General features: G+C 36.3%; 1 protein-coding gene across 2 annotated transcripts; it reads right to left on the reverse strand.

The window, feature by feature from the left end:
• Positions 1 to 6,267: 6,267 nt before the first annotated feature.
• On the reverse strand, positions 6,268 to 15,808 carry LOC149557924 (disease resistance protein Roq1-like). 2 transcript variants are annotated; one of them, XM_089832378.1, is made up of 6 exons: positions 15,120 to 15,808; positions 13,835 to 15,032; positions 8,583 to 8,777; positions 8,269 to 8,460; positions 7,371 to 8,165; positions 6,268 to 7,025 (listed from the first exon to the last, which is right to left on the reverse strand). In XM_089832378.1, exons 1-6 carry the CDS (start codon positions 15,629 to 15,631, stop codon positions 6,513 to 6,515), a joined length of 3,405 nt encoding a protein of 1,134 aa, XP_089688504.1. In that variant the 5' UTR covers positions 15,632 to 15,808; the 3' UTR covers positions 6,268 to 6,512. The 2 variants fall into 2 exon arrangements, with proteins under 2 accessions (XP_089688504.1, XP_089688505.1); XM_089832379.1 differs by having other exon boundaries at positions 6,268 to 7,145; positions 15,120 to 15,802.
• Between the last annotated feature and the right edge of the window lie 1,602 nt (positions 15,809 to 17,410).

The raw sequence follows: 17,410 nt of genomic DNA on the forward strand, positions 1-17,410 counted from the left end.
TAACAATGCATGTATCCTTTCTCATTTGGCTCGAGCTCACCATTCGTTGCACTCACATATCATCGAACTCTTTGAAGAAATGAGTTTCAAGTCTATGACATCCATTGAAGACTTTAAAGACTTTGAAATTGCACTTTTCTGCCATTAGAATGGCATTGGATTTGTAATGGCTTCTGAACTTTAAACCATTGATTCCATTCTTTCATGTGATATGTGATTTTTCATCATACGCAAGCCTTGGAGATGATTCACCTTTCAGTCTTTAACCTACTTTCAATTCTTAACGTTTATCAACTAAACAAAGAGGTTGAAAATTGTCTCTAAAACATGTGGTTTGTGCTTCAATTTTAATCCTTTTAGGTTTTAGAGGTTAAGGTTTAGTTTGTAGAGGTTAAGGTTCAGGGTTCGGAATGCGTGTTTTGGATGTTTTGTTTAACTCTTTTTTGGGAGGAGAGGTTAAGATTCTAAATGGAAAAATGTATTTTGAACTTCTAACCTTAACCTCTTAAAATTTTGAAGGTTAATGTTGCCATTGAAAACACGTGTTTTAGCACCTTTCATTAACCTACCACAACTTTTGACTCGAGAGTCAATTTCCAAAAATTCAAAGTGTTGGATGGAATTGGGAATGAGTCAAAGAAATTGGAATTGCAAAATCAGTAAAATTTTGATAAAGATGTGACCATTTTAATGCTCATTGTGAGGTATGTTTCGGCTCATTTTAGCTTCAAAATGATGGAATTTCATACACTTGATCTATACAGACCACAAGACATATTAGCCACAACTCAACTACTATTTCTCCAAGACTAACCTTAGCTAACATGATGAAAATTTTAAAATTTTGGTGTAAATTTGATACCTAGGCAACAAAACATAATGATAAAATAATTGTAGGAATCCCAGATTATGTAAAAGAAGGTAGGCCCAAAATTGATAGTAAAAATGGACCTTTAGCTCATATGTTTCTTGATTCACATGCCAATGAAAGGTGTGACGGTGTTCCAACTAAAGCAAGTGATGTGGAAGCTAATGGGATTGTTCTTGAACCTCATATATATATGATGTTGTTGATGAATGAATTGATGAGTGTTATAACTTTATTTCTAATGAAGAATTCATTCATAAGCCTAATTTGAGTACATTTCTATATTAGTTCAAAGGAAAAAAATTGAGAGAGAAATATGGTGATGAAAAAGATAAGGAAATCTTCCTTAAAGAGATGTAGAAAAATATTGATAAGTAAATAAAAATCATGACACCACAATGGGGTAGATAATTGTTTAAAGAGGTAGGGACATTGGTTTGCCCTGGATGAAACATTAGAGGAGCTCTTTTTTTTACCATTTTTCTAAGAATTATAGCCTTGCAAGTTTGAATCTACCTAAAAATATTGAGGATGATTTTACTAGATCTGAATATGATCTTAGAAAACAACTATATTGCAATGGCCCATCTATTCTAGGGATCTAGAAGGCTCATCCCTACTGATATTGATAAAGCATTTGGACACATAATTATTCAGCAAGTTTGAAAAAATGGCCTCGTGGAGATTGCACTACTGAATATGGATGTAGCAAGAATGAACATTGACCAAGTGGATATCCTCATAAGTAATATGAATAACATTAAAACTTGTATGAGAGTGCACAAAAAGGGAAAAAAAAATAGAGATGTAAGGATATAGCTTTCGAATCCTGATCCTCTTAGAGACTAGGCTTCTATGAAAAATCAATTAAAATTGAGGACAAGTAGGGAGTCAAATCGACTTCCCCAGATGTCACCTACTGGAAATATTAGGCAAACAAGTTGGAAAAGAAACTAAAGAATGATATTAAGAGAAAGGAACCTTATCTAAATGAATTAGCCATTGACATAATCAAATTCAAGTATGATTTAATGATAGTTAAAGTTATATTGTTCCAATATCCTTATAGAGGCACTTTCTCAACCTTGGAGAACCACGAAGTCGCAACAAAAGTTGACTGAAAAAATTGGGTTGTAGGGTGATATTGATGTTCCAAAAGAAAAGAAAGGTTTACTTGATGGAAATGAACACTTCTATAAAATATTAAAGAAAGATGCAGATATGTTGGAGGAAATAGATACATTACGAAATCTCATGACACACACAGACACACACACACACACACAACCTCTAGAACAATGGAAGATGCAGCTAGGTGGGAACATGAGCAATGCCCTTTCAATGTTGAAGGAAGGAGATGATCTAGCCCCTCATTATTCCATAATTACCAACTTAATATATTAATGTCCAACGAGAGACCACAATGCGAGTCTATGGGATTGGTAGCTTACAACCTAGAAGAAAACAACAAATGGAACACCAAACGATGACAACAAAAGAGAAAGCACATCCCTAAAAAAAAGGAAGATGAAGAAGAAGAGAGTGAGAATCGCCCCAAACATGAAAAGGGATCTATCTTTGAAGCGAAGAAGAACAAAAATGAATGAGAAGGATGGGGGTGACCTAGGGCTTTGTTTTGTCTCTGAGAGTTGTTGGAGGCATGCCATTGGCAAAGAGGAGCACTGCAGGGTTTCACTGATCTAGAGTGGTTGGTGTCAAGGAAACTAAATGGTTGCTTCATGCCCCGAGCAGGAAGTGAGGGCAAGAAGAAGGTTGTGATAAGTTGTACCTAGGTTTGACCCATGGGGAAAGATAGTTGCAATCTGTGGTCGTGAAGCTATATAGATTCACGAAGATAGAGTGCAAGACAATATTGCTCTATGTACCTAAAGAAGTCCGAGAGGGATCTACACTCTCTAAACAAACAATAGAATCTACCTCTGATCTCATAACAAATGGGGCATCTGAAAAGGAAATGGATCTCACATTCAACCTCAACCATGGTACGAAGTCTACAAGTCTGATCCTCTCTATTGATATGGTGGTTGGTCTAAATCCGCATTCGATGAGAGCCCACTCTAAAGGAGTCAAGAAAGATCCACAGGGCATGGGTCCACTATTTATGCAAGTATTCAAGGTGTCTAATGATCCTAGCTCGAATGTCTAGGATGTGTTCAAAATAGAATGTCATGCTCAGGCGTAAACCCCCTGGAGGATCAACCCAGGTTCAAATAATATATTGCCTATAGATGTCAAGTCTGACATACTTTTTCAACTCCCATTGAGAGGGGAGGAGGTGAGTTGGAGCATCCAATGAGAACTAGTAGGGAGGGAGACAACTGATATCTATCCCAACCAATCTCAGAAGGATAGTAGCCTAAGCATACCAACAACAGAGAGGCAGAATCTGAGACAGTAATAGTGACTGAAGAGTAATATGCCAAGTAAGGGTATCTATGTTGGCCTTCAGCAGAGTCTGCAAAGCCATGAAGGCGATGGAGGAACCAAATCAGGTCAAAGATGGCTACCAATCTGAAAGGGTGGGAACCAAACTCAGCCAAAATAACACTGTGGGGGGTGGATCTCTGGCATCTGATAATCTAATGGAGGAGCAAAATCTAGATACGCTTAATCGAGGCCCAATTTGAGTCTAAAAGGGATTACGCTATGTACAAGGACCCTAAATTTGTGGAGCATACTAGGTTAGTTCATATCACGAATACAACATGAAGAAACTTTGTCGAGATTATGTTGTGTACAAGGACCCTAACTTTGTAGAGCATACTAGGTAAGTTCATCTATTTCTTAGAGATAACTAACCAATGTTCTTGCTTGTGTGTTAAGAAAAAATAGTTTGTTTATGTTTCCAAATGAAAAGATGTAAATTTTGATTGTAAAGGACATGTCTATTCAAAGTTATGGATTCTAATGAATATATAGAATCTATCGTTTGGTAATGTAAAGGACTAAATTTTATTTTTTTTAAATTAGTTATAAATAGACATTTTCTATCTTCAACATAATGTCATTATTTTTCTTCTCTTTGAAAGTTGTTAATTAAAATTTTCAATTTGATTACTTCACTTATCTATCTGAGTCATCATATGAAGAAATTATTTTGATTGTAGTGTAGTTCAAACATATAAATTGTATCAGAAGTATTCTCCATGTCAATTCTGTCTTATTGTTCTTCTCAAGCATTAGTTAAATTTAATAGGCCTAATTGTGGTACGATTTAATAAATGAAGGAATAGAAGGTCAAAATAGTTCACATATCTATTCAAGAAGTGGGAGGAAAAAAAATCTTGTAGGGGTTATACGTAGGATCAAGAAGGAAGTTTGACTTTGCTTCCCAAATAAGACAAAGGCACTGATCTATTATTGAATACTAAAGTTTTTGTTAAAAAGAATAATCAATAAAAGAATTCAAATATAAAGAAATCGATACCATCAATAAAAAATTAATATAATTAAATAACATAAGTAATAATTGTGAAATACATAATTTTATCTTTCTCAAGATATCATTATCATCTTGATAGATCACTTAAGATTGAAGTTCAATTATAACTAAATCTACTATTACAAGCTTTAACTAAGAAATATAATTAAAGTATAGGCTTAACAACTTTGGTTTTGTAGAACTTGAAGAGCGGGAGAAGAGGATCATATTGGTGATTCTCATTAGTTGGCCAAATCATTTGGAAGATTTGAGAATTGAGTTAAGCAATCTTATAGATAGATAAGATAAGATAAAATTATTAAATTTTTCAATTTGTTGATTTGGGAACCAACAAGGGCCAAGTGAAGAAATAAACTATTGGATTAGAGGAAAAATAAAGAGGAACACACAAAAAGATAAGAGATTGCCTCATTTTTTCACAACATTGAAGTAATAGACAACTTATATTTGAATATAGGTGTCGATTAATGCCATAAGAAGTCCTATATTGCATGATAAAATGAAAGCATGTAATAAGGCGTGTACTATACAATCATGAAATTATTCATGCATTTAAGGTACTTACAATTTATGATAGTACAATATATAATAGTGTTTGACACATTTTAATCTTTATGGAAATTGTTCATGCCTTACCACACCTCTGTTTATAATAGGGGTGTCTATACTTTGTGTTTATCCCATTCATGTTTATTCACTTTTGGTGATATAACTTATCTCTCTCATGTTGCTTCTCTTGGTGATTGTAAAGATTTATTTTGGTCTATAGATTGTTTGTCTAGTGCTCTAACAATTACTACTACTATAAAATAATTTATACCTAGATTTTTAAAATTTGGAGAATGATGTTGCTTCCATACTAGATTGAATGCTAGAAATGGATATAACAAAATGACTGGCATGGAAAACGTGTGATGTTGCTCATTTGTGATGGGAAGGAATTTGAGCAACAAAAAAAATTGCACATGTTGCAACTTTCCTTTCGGATACAAAAATTTCAAATTTATTGGGTGGAAACAAGGCTAACCCCTATCCACTAAAAACTCTTTGACCTACTCAGAGTTCACCTTTTTCAAAAAAGAGATTAAGAAATTGTGACTAAATTAGTGTAATTATTATTCGTAAAATGAGATTTTTTTTGTGTAAGTTTCCCAAATCATTTGTCAAAGTTCACATTACATAGATTTTAAAAACAAAAGTGGATATTTAATCCCCCATTTGAGCCTCTCATCTCAATAGCATAATCATGACTTGGCCTTATAGCATCCCTCATTAGATGAAATTAAATGATAGAATCTAAATTATTTTAATTTAGACACAATAGTGAGTTATTATTTTCTACAGCATTCACACAAAAATTCATTAACAAATATTAACAAAAAGAAACTTTTATAGAATGAAAATTGAACTAGGTTAAGTGTAGAGTTACTTTATTGTCATTTGGGATTGTATTGTAGAGAACTACATGAAAGAACGCACCTCCAAGTTATTTCTAACACCCTTTCTTATAGGAAACAATGTCTACCTTTAAAATAAAATGAACATCTTGTTAATTTAATTGATCAAATATGTATAATAATTGTAGTGATGTTGAATTTACTAGAAATGCAAAGAGATATAGAATAGTAACTTGCTCCCTAAGAAGTGTAACTCTCAAGGACTCAGGAAACTCATTGTTGTCTAAAGAGAGGAAGTATGAATTCTAAGGAGAAGAGTGATTGATACTTCATGTTTTAAAAAAGAAAACATAATTCATCTTAAATCAACAAATCGCCTAAACACTTCAAGAAAGACCTTTTCAATTCATCATAATTGAAGAAAGATAATCATTAGTAACAAGATGTAAATAAAAATAACATAATGTAAAAATATTGTAGATTAATATTTTTAAATATATGAAAATATAATAAACTCTTGTTTTTATTTTCAATTTAGATTTTATAATAAAAAAATATATAACTATTTATCATGAGAAAATATTTGAAAATATTATTTAACTTATACAATTTATGAAAGAGTGTAGCTTTCCTCCATAATAAAAGTATCTCAAAAGGATATTACTCTTCCAACTTTCTTCCATCATCATTTATGGCCAACATCTATCTTAGCCAGCCAAATCTTAGCAAAAGGACTTAATATTCTCTAAAGGGGACAACAGTTAATGATTTTGTAAAAATATCCTCAAAAGGGGGCAACAGTTGATGATTTTGTAAAAATATCCTCAAAAGGGGGCAACAGTTGATGATTTTGTAGAAATTGTCTTGCACTTTTAGAAATAGCTTTTTCTTCCAAGGCGAGAAATTCCACTTGCCTTAACAACACATGATTCCCATATTGTGATGGCCGATCATGTACAGAGTATGAACAACTCGCCGTACCCTCTTTAATAACTGATTCTGTATCCCAGATGCATACTCGCATGATATTCTCTCCACTTTCATCTCCTTTCATGCGTGAAGGGACGTGAAAAGCCTTGGAAACTAGGGATCCATCAAAGTCGTCCAAACATGTCATTAGCACATCGATCTGAGGAAGATGGGCAGTCTCCCTTCCTGTTACCTCCAAGCAAAAGAAAATTGCTACACATAAATTGCAACTGTGCAGCGTGAGATTCTTTTGACCTATAAGAGGTTGAGACTCACCGGCTACTTCAGATGATAGTGACAAATCCAGTCGCTCCAAACGAGGAAAAGCCTATCATTCAAACAAAATCTGGAGATTAACCTCACTATCTACGGGAAACTGTATTTTTCTTTGGAAAGCTCGTCTACATATTTTTAGATTATAAATTTTGCGTCGACAATTGCCCCCTCTCTGCAAAATAATTAAATCCAATATTTGCTAAGGATATTATTTTAGTTGTGCAAGAACAATTAACGAATTTAGACACCATAAAAATGGCTAGAGCCATCAGATTTAACTTTTACAAAAAGAGAGTTAACAAAAAAAAACCAAGTTTCCAAACTGATGCCTAAACAAACATTGCCATAAAAAATGAGAGTCAGAAAATCGAAGAAAAAGCCAATGCCCAAAACGTACCTTCAGTAACTGGTAAACATTTAGCCGAATTTTCTCGCAGCCTATCATGCATAGCTCTTTCATCTCAATTTTGGAAAAATCAGTTTCGGCAGGAGCAGAACAAAACCCGGCACCTTCAAATAAAGTATCCGGGGAATAAGAAGCCTTCTGAGGTACGGATAACGAGACAGACGTCCTATTGAAGTTAATTGTCTGCAACTTTGAGCATCCAGAAGTACGTATAGAGGCGAGAAATTCGGGAAGATCCTCTAATTTTTCAAGTTCCTTACATCCATCTAGTTTTAGATCTCTCAAAGAGCGGCATGTGACCGGTACTGAAAGCCCAGTGAGACTTTTGCAATGAGATAAATCCATAGTCTTCAAAAGCAGCAAATGTGCTGTTAGGGATATTGTTTGCACTTTTGAGCACCCTTTGGCACCGAGAGTAATGAGGCGCATTGGAAGCGTAGGAAATGCTACAAGTTGTTCATTCCAGGCCATCTCTAGATTCCTTAGAGATTTCAGACGTCCAAAACTCGGTGGAAATTCTGACAAGAAATTCTGACTTACGTCAAGGATTTCTAGCTTGATAAGATTTCCAAAGGCTTCAGGTAGGGCTTTTAAATTGCATCTGCTTAAATATAGTTCTTCCAAGCACTGAATTTCACAAATTTCTTCAGGAAGACGATTCTGTTTGGTGCCGCTCATGTCAAGGTATCTCAAATATTTGAGTTGGGCTATGGAGTCAGGCAGGACAGAGGAAAGGGCACTTGCAGGGGATTCAGTACTGTCTCTGCCGCTACTATTTCCAGTCATCTGTCAGAACAAAAGGAGCTGTGAGACGTCGTTCGAATTAAAAATCGGCGCAAAGACAGAGCTAACTTTATATTTTTCCTGATTGTTGAGCAGAGTAACTAACCTGTGGATCTCTCTGCTTCAATCGAGTCTTCGATGAGGCCATATGTTTTAGATTTCTAGCTATCCTTTTTATTTGCAACTTTACCAGCGAATTCCTGTCACCGCGACTCTCTATACTGGCTGCAGATTTTGGCAAAACAGAAGGAAGAACAGATGATCCATTGATGTCACTACCGCTCTCTGTTCCAACCATCTATCAGAACAAATAGTATGCTGAGATCCATGTACAAAATTATTATCCCTGCAAACCAATGAATAATTTGCATACTACTTTGTCGTTTATTTTTACTCTAAAATTTGAGCAGAAAAATAGACCTGGGGATCATAATCCTTCAATTGGCAATCAGATAAGACCAGATATTTTAGGCTTGTAGGTAGTCTTTTAATCTCAGTCTCGACCTGCAATTCCCACCACAGCAAGAATCCCAGCTTGTGCAATGGGACCAATGCATCTAAATGTTCAAGCTCCATACGCCTTCTCCACATTAGACCCTCTACACTTGAATTTTCCTGTTTAAGATTGAAGGCACCGCATCATTTAGCAAAACCAAATGGAGTTTATGACAGTATGTACTCAGATCTGCAGAAGAGACCCAAAGTTGAGCACTAAAAGCAGAAGAAAATTATACGTGATTCTACAAAAACTAAGCAAGGTTTTAACTGTAGTAAATGAAACAAAATGCACTCTTTTGTCCCAAAACGTCTTTCCAGACATACTCAAAAAACTGAAACGGTTCTATGCTTGGAAAGTACTATGAAAAACAATATGCTGAAGCTGCAGTATTGTAACAGAGATTAAGTGATAGAGATATCTTCTGTTTGAAGAGTGGAGGTAGTTTAGTTTTCGATGAACCACTATAAATCTTGTGTTCTTTGTCTGTGTAAGATTTCTGGATAAGTGTGTTTGTGTTACTCAGATTTCACCTTTTTCTGCCTGCAATTTGTAAACTCAACAATTGGTATCAGAGTTGGGGAGCTCGATTAGATTTTCTTGTAATCGGTGAAAGCTTCTCAGCCTCATGGATGAGGTTGACAAATGGAAAATTGAGAAAATTCTCAGCAGAATTTTGGGTTATGGAAAGTGCAAATGGAATCAGTGCTCATGAGCAGGATCTGGCACCCGCAATGCTTGGTAAAGCAAAGGGTCAAGGTTCCTTAATGGACGACAAGTGAAAGAAGCTCGATCTAAAGGCAAGAGAAACAATTTGTCTATGACTCTCAAGTAAGGTGTTATTTAATGTCTCAGCAGAGAAGACAATGTGAGAGTTTTGTGGAAATTTGTTTTCATTATATGAAATAACATCAGCATCGAACAAGGTATTTATAATGAAAAAGTTGTACAATCTGAAAATCAAAGAAGGTGGGGTTATGTCCAATCACCTTAGTAAGTTCAGTACTCCAGTTTCTCAATTGATTTCAGTCTGCATACCTCTAGATGATGAGATAAAAGCTATTTTATTGTTACGTTCACTACCAAACAGTTGGAAAGGGGTAGTAATGGCAATCAGCACTTCAGTCACTGCCAAAAGCATATTCAAATTCGATGAGGTTACAACGACTACACTTCTCAGAAAAGTCATGCAAAGTTAGAATCAAGAATCTTCCTCCAGTGATGCATTAATTCTATGAAAACAAGCAATCGAGATAGAAGTCGCAAAAGAGGCAAAAATAACAAGAATGGCAGGTCCAGTTCTACACATCATTCAAAAATCTATAGGCAGAAATGGTACTTGTTGGTTTTCTGATAAACTAGGACACACAACAAGGCAATGTTGGAATTATAAAAAGGCCCAAAAATAAAGTGATAGATGATGGTGTAAATATCGTAGCTGCTAAAGATGATGGGAGTTTTGGTTCTCACAAGTAGTGAGAAAAATGCAAGTATGTGGGTTCTCAATTCGAGTGCTTCCTTCATGCTACTCCATGTTGGAGTGCTTTCACAAATTATCACGAAGGTATGTTTGGCAAGGTTTTCCTTGGAGATAACAAAGAGAATGTGATATTGTTGGTAAGGTGAAACATACATTGAATAAGATAACAGAGGTCTTTTCCAAATTCAAAAGTTTGAAGGCTATGGCTGAAAATCAGATTGGAAAGAAAATCAAATGTCTATTAACTGATTATGGTAGCAAGTTTTACTCTTCGGAGTTCGAGATTTTTGTGCAGATAATGGGATTCACAAGATTAAAACAATTTCCTTTACAACTTAAAAAAAGGGTGCAGTTGAGAGGTTGAATCGGACTATTTAGGAAGGAGCTCGGTGTATACTCTCCAATGCTGGTTTGGGGAAAGAATTTTGGACAGAAGCATGTAATGTTGTGGTTTATTTAATCAACTGTGCTCCTTCATCTCATCTCAATTTTGATATTCTGGAAGAACAGCAGCTTGGGAAAAGAATTTCACTCAATCACCTACGTGTGTTTGGTTGTGATGCTTATGTTCACAATCCTAAAGAACAGCGAATGAAATTGTAATTAAATCCTAAGAGTTGCATTCTGTTGGGGTATGGTGAAGATCAATTCAGTTTTTGTTTGTGGAATCCAATTTCTTATAAAGTGCTTCATATTTGGGATGTTGTCTTCAATAAGAAATCTTTCTTAGGTCTAAAAACTCAAAGTCTTTCTTCAAATGACTCTTATTCAATTTGATACGTTTGATAATGGCACAATTACAACCCCTGGTACTACTGCTTCTAAGAGAACCACTATGAGTTTTCATCCCTTTACTATTGGGCTTTTGTCTTCTCATACCTCTTATATTACTACTTCAATGCCCCTTCCATTAATATCCCAGCCCCCTCTAGTTAATGCACCATCAGTAACTCATACACTGCTGACCACTTGTGGTACCTCTTCCTCAGCGGTATCAAGAACAAAGGATACTCCTCTGTTTACTATGTCCCCCATTTGTTCTCCCATGCAGCAGAGCATACACATGCCTGCAGTTTCTACTTTTCCACACCCACAGACTCCACCTTTATCCTGCGTGGTCTCACCCAATCAACACTCTGCCCAACCTGTTTTTGGACCATATAGCTGCTACAGAGCATGATGCTCTGTTTCATCCACACCCCTCACACTCCCTTCAATGTAGACTAAGTCACTCTACCCAACCCACGCACCCAGCCTTCCCACTCGCATATGCAACCTCTTACAAATGCTGCCACACCTATTCAGCAACTTATCATTGTTGTTCTTCGGTCATTGACCAAAACCTCATTGTTCCTCAAGGTCTTGATAAAATTTCCTACAAATGCAGCCCAACATATTTCTGCTCCAATTCCACATCCACATCGAACAGTTGAACATACACAGGGACTTGGTGACATTCGCACATCAAGAAATTGAACAGGGAATTCAGCTACGAAGCTCTACTAGAGAACAAAAAGGCCTGTGTAAATTTGATGATTATGAGTTGTTGTTTTCTTTGTGTTATGATCAGGCAGAGCCTCAAACATTGAAACAAACATGTAACGATGTTAAATCAGTACATTGGATGGATGCAATGAATAATAATTTGGATTCCCTAAAAGCCAATCAAACTTGGAATTTGGTTCCACTTCCACCAAATTGAAAAGCTTTGAAAAATAAATGGGTTAACCGGTTAAAAGAGGAAGATGGAGGATGAAAGAGATACAGAACCAGATTAGTGATGAAAGTTTGTGCTCAACAAAAGGGCGTTGATTGTAATGAAATTTTCTTACTAGGTGTAAAAATACAAACAATTTGTTTCGTTTTGGATATGGCAGCTGCTTAGGATCTTGAGCTTGAGCAACATGAAGTCAAAACAAAGTTTTTCATGGTGATATTGAGGAATCATATATGGAGCAGCCAACAGGTTTTGTCAAACAGAGACTAAAGCATTTGTATTGCAGGTTGAAGAGGAGTTTGAATGGGCTTAAGCAAGCCCCGAGATAGTGGTACTTAAAATTCGAAAGTTTTATAACTCAAAACAAAATTTTAACTGCTGCGAATCAGATCCATGTGTCTTCAAAATGATGACTTTGTAATTCTTTTACTTTATGTCGATGATATGTTCAGAAATAGTGTGCAGGTTATCCATGATTTGAAAATGCATTTGGCTCTTCATTTTTCCATGAAAGACATAGGGGTAGCGAAGAGGATTCTTGGGATGGATATAATCAGAAACAGACAAAAACAGGAAATCGGATATCTCCAGGAAAATATATTTTAAAAAGTTTAAGACAAGTTTAATATGTCATGCCAAATCCATTTCTACTCCATTGGCTGCTCACTTTCGGTTTTCTTTTGTGATGTGTCCTTCAACTCCGGAAGAAGAGAATGAGATGGATAGTGTTTCATATTCCTCTGCAGTAGGCAGCCTTATGTATGCCATGGTTTGTACTTGTCTGGATATCACTCGTGCATTGGGAGTTGTGAGCAGTTTTATGAGTAATCTAGGAAAATCTCATTGGCAAGCAGTTCAGTGCATTCTTCAGTACTTGTAAAGTACTTCTTATTATGTATTGCACTTTATTGCCAAGGATACTCATCTTTGTAACTATGTTGATTCTGATATAGCTAGAGATTTAGCTAAGAGATCTACTACAGGCTGTGTGTTTACTTTCATCAGGGCAGCGATCAACTGGGCCTCTCATAAGCAACAAGATGTTGTTATTTTCTCTATTGACACTGAATACATTGCTCTCACTGAGGGAGCTAAAGAGATGATATAGCTACAACAATTGTTCAGAGAGTTGGGGCGTAAGCAATCTAATTTCACTCCTTCTGTGATAGTAGGAATGTCATTCATTTGGCTAAATAGTAAAAATTCAGCTTTCCATAGTCGCACAAAGCATATAGAGACTAGATATCATTCATCCATCATTCTTTTGAGAAAAGTGATGCTAAAGTTAATCAGACAGATGCATTAACAAAGGTTGTATCTAGGGATAGGTTTGAATTATGTAGAGCTTATCTTGGAATCGTGATGACATAGCCATAAAGATCAAGTGAGGGATATCTCTGTGCAGCTCGCAGTACTGATTGGACTTACAAGTGAGAGATTGTAAAGGTTCCGTTGGTAACAGTTCTGTCAGTGAAGTCCAATCATTTTATTCATTTATAAACTGTTAACTGTCAATATTCCACTCGTTTCTCTTCCATGGTATGTGCTTGGAAAGTACTGTGAAAAACAATATGTTAAATCTTCAATATTGTAACACAGATTAAGTAATAGAGATATCCTCTGCATAGTCCAGTTTTGGATGAACCACTATAAATCTCATGTTCTTCTTAGTCCGTGTAAGATTTCTGGATATGTGTGTTTGTGTTATTCAGATTTCTCTTTTCTTTTTCTGCAATTTTAAAACTCAACAAAAACCTCTAGACCCAGATAATTATTTGGACAAAATAAATTCACTTTCTAAAACCCTGCAGTTACAAAACCCAAAAGAAAAAGCAAGCACAGCCAGACAAAAAAGGTGGGAGTTATTCCGTCGTAGTTCTTCAGTTATATATCAGTTTAGCTTGCAATGTTAAATGCAAATCTGAAAAACAACTTAGTCCTAGAGAGTTCGAAACAGATGATGAACCATTGAATATTACCTGGATGGCAGTAGCAGCCATTAGAGAGCGTATATCCTCCTCCCGCCAAACTCTACTGCGTTTGCTTGGATCGTTCAACGACTCCTCTAGAATAATTCGTCTACCCATGTCTCTTATCTGATCATGCATGGAAAATTCACAAAAGTAGTGATCAGTGTGCTCCTCTTCATTTACATCATCATCCTTGCCCTCAATATATCTGTGCTCGTGCATTACAATGAGTCCCTTCTCTTTAAGTGTTTCAAGACTTGCAAACACAGAATCATAACCAAAAGCATTCCAGAATCTAACATAAAAAACCTTGCTGAAAGCCCTATTCGAAACGAAGTCCCTACTCTTAATTTCAACGAACAAGCAAGCTATGTCTAAGAAGATGTGTTGCTCTACAGGGCCCAGATTATCGTAACTGATTCTGAGGGTTTTAAAGACAGAATCGTGGCCGACAGTTTCGAGTTTGTGCATGACTTCAGGCCAATACCTATTCTTGTCTCTACCAAACAGATCTGCACCTGCAATCTCCAGAGCCAGAGGAAGACCCGAACAAGTTTTCACAATTCTCTCTGCCGTATCTTCATAACCGCTCTTCGGGTTCTCTCTGCGAAAGGCATGCCAACAGAACAACTCCATAGCCTCAGCAACCTCAAGTCCTCTCATGGGGTAAATCACATCAACTTGTCGCACCTTCAACAAACGTTCATTTTGTGTTGTAATGATTATTCTGCTTCCCTCTCCAAACCAGTCACCCATCAGAGCATCCAACTGTTGCACATTGTCAACATCATCTAAGACTACCAGTGCTTTTAGGGAAGCCAAGCGAATTCTCATTGCAATTTTTCCATGGTCTAAATCATTAAGCTCTATCTTAGTTCTCAAGAGATCCTTGAGGATCTGTTGCTGCAACTTTATAAGGCAATGGCGGGAGTCCTCAAGCTTTACCTTAGATACAAAAGAAGCAGCGTTGAAAAGGTGACGGACCTCGTTATAGAGGGCTTTTGACAAGTTTGTTTTACCCAGACCGGAAATGCCCAAGATACCAAGGGTAAGCCTACCAATTTTCTCATCGCCCAATTTCAGCAACTCTCGCAATTCCTCTATGCAGGGTTTGAGTCCAACAGAGTATTGGGCCACATCTTGCATTCCCAAATCCAAAGAGTGTACAACATCCTCCACCACTTGATTCACAAGCTTCCCTTCGTACCTGCCACATCCCACAACACATGAATTCCGTATTTCTTACATAGCTATGATTCATAAAAATGACAGTAACAGGAAATACGAGAAATACCCGGAGAATGTTTCTAGAGACCATCCAGATAAACAAGCGACTTTATGCAGCACATTTTTCCAGTCTCGAATCACCTGTGGGCTACAACGACCTTGAGTGTGATGTCTATCGAAAGCCTCAGCATATGAACCTAGTGCATGCCTGACATGTGAGGGTTCCACGTTATAAAAGAGAGGTATCATAATGTGCGCTCCTGTACAGTTAAGCTCCAACATAAGAGAGACCTCTCGGAGACACCACACTGAACTGGCATAATCAGGGGAAAATATGGGTATATGGATGGTAGAGTTTTGAATGGCCTGCTGCAAACTCCAACCAATATCTTTACCCTTTTCCAATTCCTCACTGTCTGTAAAGACACGCAATCCTTTAGAGCACAGAGATTGGTAAAGATGATCAGCCAAGGTTTTCCTCACATCGGGACCCCGAAAGCTCAGGAAAACATCGAATATTCTTCTCTCGCAGAGGGAAAATTGAGATGACTGAGGTTTGTAGCGTCTGAACTCCTCCATAAGCTGCTAAGCAATTCAAGGTTGCATAGAACTAGGCAGCAAAGACATAGCAATATAAAGTGACTCGAAGGGCAATTCTCTGCGACATCGGAAGGAAGCAGCAGAGCAAGAGGTCAGAGAGATGGAATTCCCAGAAGAAGAGAGGAAAGTTGAGTGATGTATTCATACTTTGATCGTAGTTACAAAATGTATTTTTATAAATTAGATAGGCGAGAGGACCTATGCTTTAACTTTACGCTTATCAAAATATTATATATAAATTTTAAATCACTCAATTTTTTACAACAGTCCACATCATTCATTATGATGCCACATCAACATTCTTTTTGTCAAGTTTTCCAAAAAGGCCAAATAAAAAGGGAGACCAATGGTCGTGCATAGAGGGTACCCATATTTGCATAGCTGATGTGGCATCACATCATTGGTTAATTTTTATAGCTAAAGGTACATTTTATTCAATTTTGAGTAGTCATCATTGTACTAACAACTTTATAGTCACAAGTATTGGTACAATGTTGTCAAAAAAATTGAGCATTAAGTCAGTAAGTGGAGGTATCAAGTCAACAACTCTTATCACAACTATTAGAACGCATTCAAGTATTGGGTCCTCTCCCCTAAGCTAGAATTTTTTTCCTCTCTCGTATATTGAATAAAGTGTTAAGGTACTTCTAGGTAGATAGAATGGTCTAAACAACCCACAATTATAATTACTCCAAAGGCATTTCATATTTGATATGAATGACCTCTGATGAGCGATAGACAATTGTCGTAGCTTCTTACAAGTGCAAGACAATTGGGTTGATCCGGCCCTTCAATTTTAACCGCTCACGAAATCATATAGTTTATTTGCATACAAAGGGATATGACATGCATGATGTAGACTGTGTGCGCAATTTGTCATATGCCTAACTAAGAAGTCATTCGCTAATGACACAAATCATTCCAAATAGGTATATGCCAAAATTGAATTGTGCAAGAATCAAAAAGTTGATGAAAAAAATTGTGATACAATTAATTCCAAAAACATTCAAGCTTGTTTGGTTGCAGGAATTAGGCGGGAATAGGAAAATCTAAATACTCGTCTTCGCCAAATTTGTACTATACATAGAAACATCATTTTACATCTCTATTTTCAAGCTTAAACTACCACAATTTTACACTCAAAATTTACTAAAACCTATTTCCTATTTTACTCTTCCAGCAATCTCTAAAGCACATCATGGTAGAGGTAGTTCGTGACATTTTAAATTTAATATTGATTCTCTATCTTTAAAGGTTAAAAAATAAATCACAAACGAAAAGATTTACATAACTAGGTGAAGTCGATTTTGTCCACAAAAGAAAAAATAAGAAAAAATGTTCTAATACCTATTCAATCTAATTTCATGCACCTAGATTTACTAAGTTGTAAGTTTTGATTTTGTCAATTTTTCTGGCGAACCTTCACAAGTGAGTAAATAGCCTTTAGCTAAGGTTTTAGTTTTTGGGAATTCACATATTTCTCTATACAAATCGTGGAGCACAAAGTGGTCCAAAAATGTCATTCCAAAATGCTCGCCTGATACCCACTATGTTATGCACCAATAGTTACTCACTCAAAAACGCCAGTACATGTGTCTAAATGTCCAAGTAGTCTTTATGAAATGTCCCAATAGTGGTGCACAAATGGGTCAATCACCAACTGAAAAAGCTAAAAAGATCCACTATTAGTGCATATGTGATCGACTATTAGTCCACATTTTCTCATTTTTGGGGTTGTAATTGGTTGGTATCTAAATG

Source organism: Cupressus sempervirens, chromosome 5 (assembly GCF_028749045.1).
Source record: "Cupressus sempervirens isolate cs-2001-9-10 chromosome 5, ASM2874904v1, whole genome shotgun sequence".
Classification (NCBI taxonomy): domain Eukaryota; kingdom Viridiplantae; phylum Streptophyta; class Pinopsida; order Cupressales; family Cupressaceae; genus Cupressus; species Cupressus sempervirens.